This window comes from Gracilinanus agilis, chromosome 2, assembly GCF_016433145.1.
Source record: "Gracilinanus agilis isolate LMUSP501 chromosome 2, AgileGrace, whole genome shotgun sequence".
NCBI lineage: Eukaryota > Metazoa > Chordata > Mammalia > Didelphimorphia > Didelphidae > Gracilinanus > Gracilinanus agilis.
Window position 1 is genome coordinate 330,072,850 of NC_058131.1, and position 13,471 is coordinate 330,086,320.

At 40.5% G+C, this 13,471-nt stretch overlaps 1 protein-coding gene across 1 annotated transcript in view; it reads right to left on the reverse strand.

Moving 5' to 3' along the window:
• Positions 1 to 13,471, reverse strand: part of PAPPA (pappalysin 1) — a 293,056-nt gene that overhangs the window by 248,744 nt on the left and 30,841 nt on the right. Inside the window, exon 2 of the mRNA XM_044664273.1 lies at positions 4,448 to 5,516. Coding sequence (XP_044520208.1) covers positions 4,448 to 5,516 — 1,069 coding nt within the window. The remainder of the gene's footprint in view (positions 1 to 4,447; positions 5,517 to 13,471) is intronic.

Genomic DNA, 13,471 nt, shown 5'->3' on the forward strand with positions numbered 1-13,471 from the left:
TCTTCTCTAAGCTAATATCCTTATGTTCAAACTATTCGTTTGTTGGACATGGCTTTAAATTATCCAAATTTGGTGGGGATAGCTGGGTGGCTCAGTGGATTGAGAGTGAGGACTAGAGCTGGGAAGTCCTAGGTTCAAATCTGGTCTCAGACACTTCCTAGTTGTGTGACCTTGGGCAAGTCACTTAACCCCCATTGCCTAGCCCTTACCGCTCTTCTGCCTTGGAACCAATACACAGATTCTAAAACGGAAAGTAAAGGATTCATAATAAATAAATAAATGGTCCAAATTTGGGAATGTCAATAAATGAACGAGAAGGGAAGAATGAATGACTATGACACAGATAGTAAAGGTTGCCAAGAGCTTCCTACAACTGCTGACAACAGAAAAGTCAAGGGAGGTCATGTGGATATAACGCAAATTAAATAAAATTCCACAGACCCTTTACCTCCATGCAGGGCACTATGCCATGGATAATGGAGAAAAGCAACAGACATGGAATTGGAGTATCAGGATTTTAGCCCAGGTCTACTTCTAGAAGATGGATAGATGAATTAACTATACACATATGTACATATGGATGGATGTAATGTTAGGCAAGTCAGGTAATCTTTTCTGGCCTTAAGAGTCCTATCTATAAGAGGAGGAGGTTGGGTTGGATAGATGTTAAGGTTCATTATCCCTTTAAACTCTAACATTCTCCATGCTAAAGAGGAAGGATGGGATAATAGATGGAGTACTAGTATTAAGAGCTGTCAGAGGGGCAACTAGGTAGCATGATGGATAAAGTGCCTAGCCTGGAGTCCGGAGAACCTGGGTTCAAATCTGTCCTCAAACACTTCCTAGCTGTGTGACCCTGGGAAAGTTACTCAATTCCAATTGCCTGTCCCTTGCTGCAATTCTGCCTTAAGAATTGATACTAAACAGGAAGTAAGTGTTTTTTTAAAGAGTTTTCAGACACCTATGTTCAAATCATGCCTTTGACACTCATTAGTGATATATGTGACCATGATCTAGTCATTTCATAATTTTAACGAAGCTTCAGTTTCCCCTTCTGTAAGATGGGAATTTCTATAGTATCTATAGAATCTAGAATCAGAGAACCCGAGTTGTGGTCCTGGCTTTGTTACTGATTAGTCAGCCTTCTTACTAATTCAACTTTGGCAAGTTGTATAAGGTAGGCAGTATAACTGCTATTATTTTCTCATATCACAGATCAAGAGACTGTCTCACAGAGGTAAAACTATATACTTAAGACTCCTAAACTTGAAATGTAGGCAGGCAAGATTTAAACTTAGATTTCCTGATAACAAGTCCATCTCCCATCCTTCCTTCCTTCCTTCCTTCCTTCTTTCCTTCCTTCCTTCCTTCCTTCCTTCCTTCCTTCTTTCCTTCCTTCCTTCCTTCCTTCCTTCCTTCCTTCCTTCCTTCCTTCCTTCCTTCTTTCTTTTTTTCCTTCTTTCCCTCTTTCCTTTTTTCCTTCTTTCCTTCCTTCCTTTCATTTCATTATTATAGAAGTTTCCAAGTGAGGAATAGTGAAGATCAGCATCTTTCCTGCAACTTAGAATCTTACAAACTTTCCTAGAGCACTCAGAGATTGAATGACTTGCCTACAATCATACATACAGTATATGTAAAAGACAGGACTTTCCTCCTTTTTACAATCATAATATCTATACATTCTGCTGCCTTACACTGGAACCCATAGTAGCATTCATATTACAGAAAAGTCCTTTAAGGAGACAAATGGTACTAGGCAGGAAGCAACATGACTAGCACAGCAAGAGAGGATAGAGACGTTAAGTGGCTTCAAAGCAAAGAAAGCTCACATCCAAAAACAGAACCTAAGCCCCACAATCACCTGAGCAAAACCCTTCCCTTTTCCCTTTTTACACACAGGTTTCCACAGGCTTCCCTTTGTCCACAGGAGCTGATGTGGTTTGGGCCATTGTGGCTGAGCACAGCAATTCTTAGGTATTTTCAAGAGAAAGGTCTTTGTTTGGTTGGTTTAATCCAGTATGTATTGCTTTTCCTGCCAGAAAACTTGCATCTCTGATGCTCATTCAAAACACTGGCACGTGGTTGTAGTCAGAGATTCTGGGCAATAATAGTGCAGTGAATTCGGAAACAAGAGATGGTTTGGGCATACTGTTGGCTTTTTCAAGTATAATCTGCACATGCCAAGATCCCTCTTTTAATCTGAACACTGGTGGAATAAATCTGCTTGTCAGTTTAAAATGTGTGTGTGTGTATGTGTGTGTGTGTGTGTGTGTGTGTGTGTGTGTGTGTGTGTCTTCTTAAATCATTCCTACGGCAATAATCTAATCATAGAATGTTAGCAAAGGAAAGACACTTAGAATACAGACTTAAGACAGGAAGAGAACTTAGGACATTTTATATTAGAGCTGTGCAATAGCTTCGGTTAGATAATATATCTTTGAAGGGGCTTGAGAATATAGAATGTTAGATCACTGACTTGGAGCTAAAAGAAATCTCAGAGGTTATCCAGGCTAGTCCGGTCCCTCCAATTAACAGGACAACTAGGAAGTAAAATTAACTGCTCTTATGTAACTTTCTTGTAGAATTTATCTCTGGTTTCAAGACACAAAGTGATTCTGTCTGCCATTTCTTTCAATCTATGTTTGCTATCCTGCTTTCAATTCTTATTTTCTACTCAGGCAAAATAATGCCCTCCCACCTACAAGATTCCCTTATCCTCATCTGCAAAATGAGATCAATGATATCATGTATCTCACAGGATAGGTATGAAGATCAAATAAGATTGATCATTTAAAGCTCTTTGCATACTTTAAAATATTTTCTAAGTATGGTGGTGGTGGTGATTATTCCCTACCCATTCTTTAAGGACCATCTGAAACCTGAACTTTGCTAGGGCACCTTTCCTAACTACTCTTTTCTCATTGTCTCCTTTCTCCTTGGAATCTCTAATGAATTTGAAATCGGTTAACATAATTTGTCTTTGAATTAAATACTGCCCTGTATTACTCATTATTTTTCATAAGAACATTAGTCTTGTCTCCCCCAAAAGACTATAAACTCTTTGAAAACAATGACCAAGTTCATACTCCTGCTTCACCTACATATACAATGTCTTGCATAAGACTGGGTACAGTCATGGACAGTAATAAATTGTTGATTGATGGAGCTTTCTCTAGCATTAGAACAGGCATCCTTGATTTGAGGTTCAGACATCCCAAAGGGTCTATGGAAAGATTTCAAGGGTCCCATAAATCTGGCTAGTAAACGTATGTATATGTATATACATAAATTTATGTGTGTATATATGTATATATACACATACATAAAAGTATATACTTTCCCCCACTAAACACTAACTGAAATTTAGCATTTCTTTTAATTATTTAAAAATATTATACTGAGAAGAGGTCCTTTGGCTCCATAAAACTTCCAGAGTGGTCCATCACACACACACACACACACATATGCATACAGGTTGAGAAATCCACCTTAAAAAGAAGCAAGAGGTGAGAAGAGAATGCTATGGGCTCCAAGGGACAATTCTAGGAGCTAAACTGTTCTACCATTTATTCAGTCCTTGCTTGCCTAGAACCTAGCCTAGAACCACCGAATGATATAATTTGGGATTTGAAAGGGACACTAAAGACCACTCAGTCCAAGCCATTTATTTTGCATAAGAGGAAACTGAGGCCCAAACAAAGGGAATGATTTGTCTCTTCAAGTTCTAAAATTCCACATTTGAAAATTCAAGACTAATGTGTCAAGCAGAAAATTCAAGATTTATGTATTAACAAAAAGGCTACTACTGTATTTTCTGACTCCGAGGACTCCCTGATTCCCACCCCACCTCTCTACTACTCCCCCAGCCAGCATCCCTTTCCCCATAGGTATTGTGTTTGTGTTCAGGAGGCCAGCACTTTTTAAGAGAAGAGTCAGCAAAAAAAAGGAAAAAAAAAACATGCAAAGACCAGCAAACATGCTGAAAACCTCAGCAAGTCCAGTATACGTGTTAAATGGAAAGCAACAGTTCAGTTTTAACCAGAAAAACTCAGAACAGCTGGTTCTTCTTGACTTGGGATCTCCAGCCCTCAGGGTTGAAGGACATCACCTGAAGTGAGCCTAGACTAGTTTCAGGAAGGTTTTGGCTCTGAGTTTCTAGTTTTATTATACAATCCACAGTGGAAGCTGAGTCAATTATTAAGTAGGCTGACTGCGTCTTCCACCTTTCCCCTGCCTCTCCTCATGCATATGCCATCCACAGCCAGCATGAAAGAGTGAGGACAGTGAATCAGGCTCTTAGTCTCAATTCTGCCACTAACTAGCTCTGGGACTCTGGATAAGTCACTTTATCTCTCTGTGTCTCAGTTTCCTCATCTGCCGAGTGGAGATCGAAACGTCTCAACTTTGGATACTGTTTGTACAAGTTTTTGCTTAACAAAATGCCTACCTGTAAGGAGAGTCTGGGTCAAAGCATGTTTTGGTGACATCAGTAATCTCAGGGTTGCAGCACTCCCCACCATCAAAGTTGTATCTCTCATAGTTACAATCCATGTCGCACACACCGTTCTGCTTCTTCTTGCTGAACGTTGAATGTCGGAGGTGCCGACAGTCCCCGCCATCGTAACCGGTCAGAGTGTGGTTGCACTCGGGGTCACAGTTCTCATCTCCGATCTTGCTGATATCACAGTTGGCCAGAATGAGACGATGACGCAGCGATGAATTCCTCACTTCCAGCACTTCCAGCTGCCATGTGATATTATAGCGGTCAAAGGCCTCTGTCAGTTGCTGGTGCTGGAATTCAATCTGCTGTTGGCTGACCGTTGGATTCTCATGGTTGTCATCGTAGATGTTCACCACCCGGTAACGCACCAGTTTGGGACGTCGGAAACTGGGGAGATGGTTGTAGCTGGCGATCACTTCGACGTTGTCGCAGAGGGTCTGCCCACATAAAGGGGGTTCCAGACTAGTATCAAGCAGGAGACCATGGTGGTAACTGAATTCAACTTGGGGGCTGTTTCCATCTTTCATAGAAGACCACGTGCTTCTCACATTCTCTAAGTTCTCCTGAATGACAAGCTGAGGTAGCACGGTGCCTGGTCCGTGATCTGCCCGCCCCATGTCCACTAAGATCTCTTTTTGAGATCGAGCTGTCTTCCAAAGACTGAAATGCTCAATGTAACCCCGATAATTATGATTGAGGGCATTCCCACCCAGCATGAGCACTTTACACTTCAGGGTCAAAGGGCTAAAGATTCCCCCAACTTGCTCGCTACCCATTGCAACCTGGGCACCATTCACATAGAGCTTCATCAGTCGTCCGTCATAAGTGGCAGCAAGGTGCACCCACTGACTGGGGAGGTAGCTTCGATGAGCGTTGATGGTCGTCACCTTCCGAGCTCGGTCTGTCTTCATGGAGAAGAAAAAACGGGGATCTCTATTTCCCTGGTCACTGATGGTGTGAATCCCCACGGCCCATCCTCGGTCACGAGAGGTGTAAGAACATTTGTCATACAGTCCTATGTGTCCCCAAAAAAGAAATATGAATGAATAAACATAAAGAAAACACATCGTTTCCCCATCCCTCCCCAATGTATGAGTATCTATCTCAGAAATCAAGCTGCTAAAATAGCTAGACAGGAGAGTTGGAGGGTCAGGCGCTCCGGACATACAAACCAGATAGGACTCCTGTTTCCTGGCCAGAGACCAGGCTAGCTTTGACATTCACTAAAAAGGAAAGTCATTCTTTCTATGTGTATCAGTTTTATCTGTAAGATAGTAGAGATTTCACTTCACTGTTGGTCAGACCAGAAGAAACCTCAGGAAATGACTTTGCTGATTTTATCTTTAGAATTATTCCTTTGTCCATCCCCGTCAGAACTTCCCCGCCTATCTTGCTGAAGATATATGCCTTGTCTTGAACTGACATTCACTCATTATACATTCAGCAAATTGAACTCATACATTCACGTTTTCATACATTCAGCATGCTGAGTATGGAACACTATGCTGGGTATGGTAAAATACAGTTTAAATAAGATACAATTGCTTCCTTCATGGCTTACGGCTTAATTCAGTGATGAGACAAATATGACTAGCTATATCACACACCATGTAAGTATACAGAGAATTGCAAAACAAAATATTTTATGAATGCTAAGGGTCATAAGGAAGAGATCTATGAGGTTCTCTAGTTAAGGGAATTTTTTAACTTTAGAATCTCAGGGTTGGAAGGGATTTCAGAGACCAGCCAAGACTCTCCTTTCTCATGTGAATACTTCAAGTAGGAACTGGACTAGACATGGAAATGTCAAACTTGTGGCAGGCAAAACTCCTGCTCCCAGAGTATAGAAAGCTAGATTAAAACATAATTGGAAAAAGTTTGACCAAGCAGAAATACAATAAAACAGAGATGATGTTAATTTGTAGTTTTTTAAGCCAACATGCAGGTCACAGGGGCTTTTTTTCTATTTGAGTTTGACACCACTAAACTAGAAAATTGTTAAGGCTCCTTCCAATTCTGTGATCTGAAGCCTCTGTGAAATATAGAAGATAGAATGGTCAATAGATAATAATATATGAGCCAAAAAGAGAAAGGAAGGAAAGGGAGATAAAAATGAATACAATATACCCTTTTAGACAATTTGTACTTCAGGCTCAAGATTGATTTCCGCCATCATAACTTAAGCTGTACATTTTCCATTAGTGCTAATAGGATGCTCATGGAGAATGTCCAGCATAATAAATTGAGAATGTCCTCACAGTCTTTACTCAGATATTGTACTTGGGGTCTTGCACTAAGAATGAGCATAGCTATTATTTCTCTTTATGTGAGAGAATGTCTTAGTCTGGCAACTTCTTGCTGACCAATTTCCATTAGACCCCCCCCCCAAATCCAATTTATTAATCTAATCTCAAGGCATTTTATACTCACTTTGTACATTAATCCTATCCTAATTTGCATCATATTTATTCCTATGAATAGCTTATCTGTCCTATTAGACTATAAACTACTTGAGGGTAGAAATTATATCCTACTGGTCGTCTTATTCTGACCTAGAAATGCAAAAAACATGCATTTTAGAAATGTTTGCTGATGGGGCATCTGGATGCCTCAGTGGATAGTCAGGACTGAAGTTGTGAGGACCTGGGTTCAAATATGGCCTCAGATACTTCCTAGATGTGTGACCCTGGATAAGTCATTTAACCCCAATTGCATACCACTTACTATTCTTCTGCCATACTTAGTATCCATTCTAAAACAGAAGTTAAGGATTAAAAAAAGAAAGACAGAAAAAGAAAAGAAAACTGGAGATGTGATTACTTTCATTAGGTGGCACCACAGAAAATTTCATGGAAGAAATACCACTTTACTTGGGTTTTAAAGTGAAGTTATACCATGTGGCAGAGATGGAGAGGAAATGAATTTCAAGCAAGGGAGAGATGGACTATGTCCTATAGAGTGAGATTACAGAATATGACCTGAGACTACATACTTGTCCAATTTGGCTATAAAATTAGAGGGTAGAAAAATAAAGAGTGTGAAATAAGGGTGAAAGGGGGCCTAGATCATGGAGAAGGCTAAAGAGTGAATTTAATCACACAGAATGGAAGTTCTCCAAAAGGTTTTGAATAGAGGAGTAATATGGTAGGCCTGCCTAGTAGGAAGATTAATTTGACTGTTGCATGAAGAAGATTAATTTGTCTGTTGTATGAAGGAATAGTTCAAGCTAGAAGAGATTGGGAACAGAGAAACAATCTGGAAGCTGTGACAATCATCCAGGAGAGAGTTAAACAGGAAGTAAACTAAACTAGTAGCTGTGTGAATGGAAAAGATGAGATGGAGATGTGAAAGAAACTGTAAAGGCAAAACTGACATGATTTGAAAACTGCCTAGACACTTAGAGGAAGGAAAAATTCAAAGATATTTGGAGGTCTGGGTTGGGGGGAGGGGGATTGAGAAAATATTGGCACCGTCAATAGGTGCAGGGGAAGAGGAAGATAAAGGGAAGAACATGATGAATTCAGTTTGGGATCTGTTAAAAATGACATATCACTAAGATCTTTGTTGCTGTTGTTCAAACATCTTTCAGTCATCCCTAACTCTTTGACTTGGCAAAGCACTGCAAGGAAGATTTGTCATTTCCTTCTTCCCCTTATTTTATAGAGGAGGAAACTGAGGCAAACAGAGTTAAGTGACTTGCCCATGATCACACAGTTCCTAAGTGTCTGCGGCCAGATTTTATCTCAGGAGGATGTGTCTTCCTGACTCCAGGCCCAACAATCTATCCACTACTCCACCTAGCTATCCCATACTCATGTATATGAGTCACCTGACAAGAGTGATTGGAGAGAAGAAATCTGAGGATAGAATCTCTCTTGATGGAGGCAATACACCTACCTATCATTTGGTTAAGTCATTCAACTGGATCTCACTTTCCTCAAATGTAAGATGAAGGAGTTTGACTAGATAGCCTCTGATACCTTCCAGTTCTAGAGGGACTTATGGTCTACATTTAGAGGGAAGAAGAAAAAAAAAGATGAAATACTGAAAGAGATGGAGAAGTAGTCTAATAAGAGGAGAAAAATCAGGAGGGTACAATGTCATAAAATCTTAGGGAGGAGAAAGTATCCAGAATGAGGAGATGGTTACCAAAGTCTAATACTCCAAAAAAAAAAAAAGGAAAAAAAGTCCAATGGGATCAAGAATGAGAAAAGGTCACTGGAACAGGTAAATAAGAAGTGATTGGTTATCTTATAGAATTGTATGATTGGTGGCCAGGTTGCAGGGCATTGAGCAACAAATGGAAAATGAGGAAATTAAGGTGGCTACTTTTGACTACTAATAGGGAAGAGAGAGGTGACATTTTGAAAGGGTGACAAGGTAGCTTTTTTTTTTTTTAAGGATAAGGAGAAACTTGAACACTTTTCTAGTACAGAAGAAGGAGTCAGAAGAGGAGGAGAAATTATCAGAAGGATAGAGTATAGAGATTGTTAAAAGAATTGGTAGTCAGGAAAGAAAAGAACACTATGATGAAAGATACAAATTCATGTCTCTATAACTAGAAATGGAAGGACATAGGAAGTCAGAAGATACTGACTTTATCCTCTTGGATCCAATGGTCTGGGATTTTAGGCAAGGAAGGTAAGTGGGAAGAGATTGAGACATACAAGAGCATGAGAAAAATATGGCACCCATATTATAGCCCACCAGTCGGTTTGCCAAAAACATGAAACCCTCCATAAACTCCCACCAAAGGAGCCCACTTGGAAATCATAAATCTTTGTCAGCTTAGTCGGCATTAGGAGACAAAATATTAAAGCCTCCTCCCTCCCTCACACCTCCCAGGGTCCCAGCCCTCACTTCTGATTCTGACCAAGTTGCTCAACAGCCATCTGCTAACGATCACTCATTAACAGTGTGGTCTTGTCTAGTATCAACAAGAGCAAAGGTTACCAGAGGGCTCATTGTATTTTCTTTCCCACCTCCTTGCCCTGACCCCTCCTCCTCCTCTCCCCATCCCCCCCCCTCAAAGAAGAAGCAAAGTCACCTCTAATGGGAAAATTGAAAATTTTGAAACAGGCCACCCCGAGCCCCCCTTTTATTTTGCCAGGGGCTCTTAGTTCCCCCCTTTTCCTGTTGCCTTTGGAATGGAGATCCCAGGGTTAGGAAGGTAAAATGTTTATACATCTGTAGGGCGCCCTCAGCTCAGAACCTTTCTGAGACCAGCTTTTGCTCTGAGTGTGCCTCTGTTCAAAGCGAAGACAGAAAAGGGGAAGGGAGCAAGACCCCAAGAGACAGAGCTAAAGAAACAGGCAAGGAACAGACCCAGACGTAGGGGAGATGGACAAAAGAGTGGCCTTCAGAGGAGCCCAAGTGGGTCAAAAACAAAACGGTGTCGGAACACAAGAGAGGTTAGAGACAATGTTCCCAGAAATTCTCGGGGAAATATTTACCTGGGAAAGGAGACAGGAGAAGGCAAACTGGGAAGTTCAGGGCCGGGGTTTTGGAATTTGTTTATTTCTCTGTAAAGTCATTTCCTCCCCCAAATTCATATTGCCATGTGTATTCTTTAATAGCTAAAGCTACTTCTCTCTTCTTCTGTTTCACACCTAACAGGGCTTCAAACAAACTCTGCACTCTGGGGCATACAGAGAGACCCTCCAACAGATGGGGAATGGGGGAAGAGGAACAGAGATTATGATGAGGGAGTAGCGCTTCCTAGCATGCGCCTAGGCAGAATGGTCCCACAGGATTTTCCCTGGGAGGCCACATCCAGATGTACCAAGCTGGAGGGCCACACGTAATTCTGCATGTAATTTGCATGTGATTAGCATAAATCCATACCAACTCTGAAGTCTAAGAGAATCTTAGCATTTGAGGGGACCTTGGACTTCATCTGTTATATCTCTTCATTTGATAGACAGGAAAATGGGACCCGGAGAGGTGGCGACTTTGTCCAGGTCCTTAAAGCAAGTGGCAGAGCCTGGGCCATAGAATCATAGGGCTTAGGGTAGGAAGGGAGCTCTGTAATACACGTGGTACTGACCCAGAATGTCAAAGAGATCTGTCTCCGTTATATACTAGTTCTAAGACCCTGGGCAATTTCTGTACCTTCTCTATGCCTCAGTTTCCTTAGCTATAAAGTGGGCATAAGGTAATTGTTCACTTCCAATGACATAATGCTTATAAATTATCCTAGAACATTTAAAGGGCTATAAAGATGTGAATTATTATTATGATCTACAGAACAGAGATTATAGACCTAGAATCCATAAACTTGTTTCTTTTCCTTTTCCATTTTTTTCCTATTTTAATAACCATGTTTCAATCATTGGTTTCCTGTATAATCCTTTGTATTTTATTTTTTATCATTTTTATCATTATTTTATGGATTTAAATTTTTTATTTTATGGGATTTAAAAATATTATTCTGAGAAGGAAACCATCAGCTTCACCAGATTGTCAAAGAGGTCCATCAAAAGAGGTGACCTAAACCCCAATCTAAACCCATTCCTTCATTTTACAGAAGCAATATTTGTATAGAATCAAAAATTAATAAGCAACAAAGTTGGGATTTGAACTCAGGTCTTCTCTAAATTCAGGTCCATTATAACATTCTGCCTTTTGGAAGTCAGCAAAAGACCCACAGAATATGTACAACAATCATCTTTCTTTTATATATAGTCAAATGCCAAACAAGTCATTTTTGGAGATGTGGGAGGTTCCTGCCTTTCTGTAGTATACACAAAGATCACTGAAAACTTAAACATATGCACATCAAGATTAACTCAAGGGGGCAGCTGGGTAGCTCAGTGGATTGAGAGTCAGGTCTAGAGACGGGAAATCCTAGGTTCAAAAGTGGCCTCAGACACTTCCCAGCTGTGTGACCTGGGCAAGTCACTTGACCCCCATTGCCTCCCTTACCACTCTTCCACCTATGAGACAATACACAGAAGTTAAGGGTTTAAAAAATTAAAAAAATTAAAAAATTAAAAAAAGATTAACTCAAAGATATCAGCTCTCCTGATTCCCATTTCATCCCATAATTTTGTTGGCTCTATAAGCTTTCCTCAAGTAGTAATGCCTTCATGGTTTTCCCCATGAGTTGAACATCTATTTTTGATTCCTTTCCATTCACTAATATATATATAGCACCAGAAATATAAAGCAGAAAGGTGAAAGCCTCAGAACCAGGGAACACAGGAACAGCCACAAGACCCTCAAGGAGCAGAGAAATGGAGAAAGTTTACTCAGAATACTGAACAAGCAAAGTAACAACAGTAAAGGAGACATTACTGTTTTTCATATGGTGGTATCCAGGTCCAGGCTTGGAAAGATCACAGAAACTTTCTTTCTTGTACACTGAATTCAACTCAACAAACACTTATTAAGAGTTTAATATGGGGTAATAAGGTGGCACAGCGGTTAAAACACCAGGCCCAGAGTCAGGAGGGCACGGCTTCAAATCTGGCCTCAGATACTTCCTAGCTGTATGACTGTGGGCAAGACACTCAGACCTACTTGACCTTCTGCCTTAGTGTTGCTAGGAGAGAAAATATGGGTTAAAATGAAAAAAAAAAAAAAGCGCTCAATATATGAAAGGCAACTACAATTCCATTCCATTTGTCATATAATATGGAAAAGGTTACCTGGAATGTGCTGTGTGGAAAATCTGTAGACCTAAGTTCTAGACTTGTTTTGAAGTCATTTCATTTTAATTGCCTAGTCCATACCAATTTTCTGCCTTAGAACTGACCTTCAATATCTATTCTAAGACAGAAGGTAAAGGTTTAAAAAAGAAAAGTGCCTGTTTATGTACCAAACAATGGGGATATAAATAAAGGAGCCCTCAAGGAGCTCACATTCTTATAGGTGGAGACAAATGAACAATAAGCACAAACAAGCTATATACAGGATAAACAGGAAAATGACTGAGAAAAGGAAGGCACAAGAATTAGTAGAAATTAGAAATGGTTCCCTATAGAAAGTGGACTTGAAAGAAGTCAGGGAAACCAGAAGATGGGAGAACTTAGGAGATTAGGAGAGAGAGCATTCCAAGCCAAAATAAATGCAGGATATTTTATTTAGAGAGCATCAAGGAAGTCAGTGTCACTGGATCGAAGAGTGCATGGGAAAGAATAAGATGTAAGAAGACTGTTAAGGTGGGGAGGAGCAGGATATGAAGAGCACCAAAGAGAGAATTTTGCATTTGATCTGGAAAATGATAAGGACTCACTGGAGTTCACTGAGTATGGGAGGTGGGGTAACACTTTAGGAAAATCACTTTGGTGACCGAATAGAGAATGGACTGGAGTGAGAGGAGGCTTGTGGCATGCAGAACAGTCAGCAATCTCTTGCAGTTGTCCAGGTGTGAGATGATGAGAATTATACCTATGTGGTAGCAGTGTTGGAGGAAAGAAGTGGGAATATTGGAGAGAATTTACAAAGGAGCAATCAACAGGCCTTGGCAAGAGATTGGATCTGGAGGGTGAGAGATTGTGAGGAGTCAAAGATGACACCAGGACTGTGAGTAGGATGGTGCTGTCATAGACTCTTAACACCAATCCATTTTTCTTTGTCTCAAGCTGACTCCATGTGGCTGTTTCAGAGGTGCTTTGGTAATTCCCACATTTTTCAAGAAGGAAGGTGAATGGTATAGGGCTGAAATGGGAGAAGGGAAAAGGGTTAACCCTCTTCTGGAAAGTCTGGAAAGTTAGGTGCCCAAAGAATAAAAGAGGTGATAAAATGCAATGAAGAAAGCAGTGAAAGTAGTAGTCAGGGGACGACAAGTAAGGAGCTAAAGGTTGAGGCTCTCCTTCTCCTTCTCCTTCTCCTTCTTCTCCTTCTCCTTCTCCTTCTCCTTCTTTTTTCTATTTTGTTTTCCCTTCATACTTTAATCGCTGGTATTGAAGCCACAGAGGAATGCTCAAGAAAGCAAACTTATAGGAAGCTTTTATCTGCCCAGAGGAG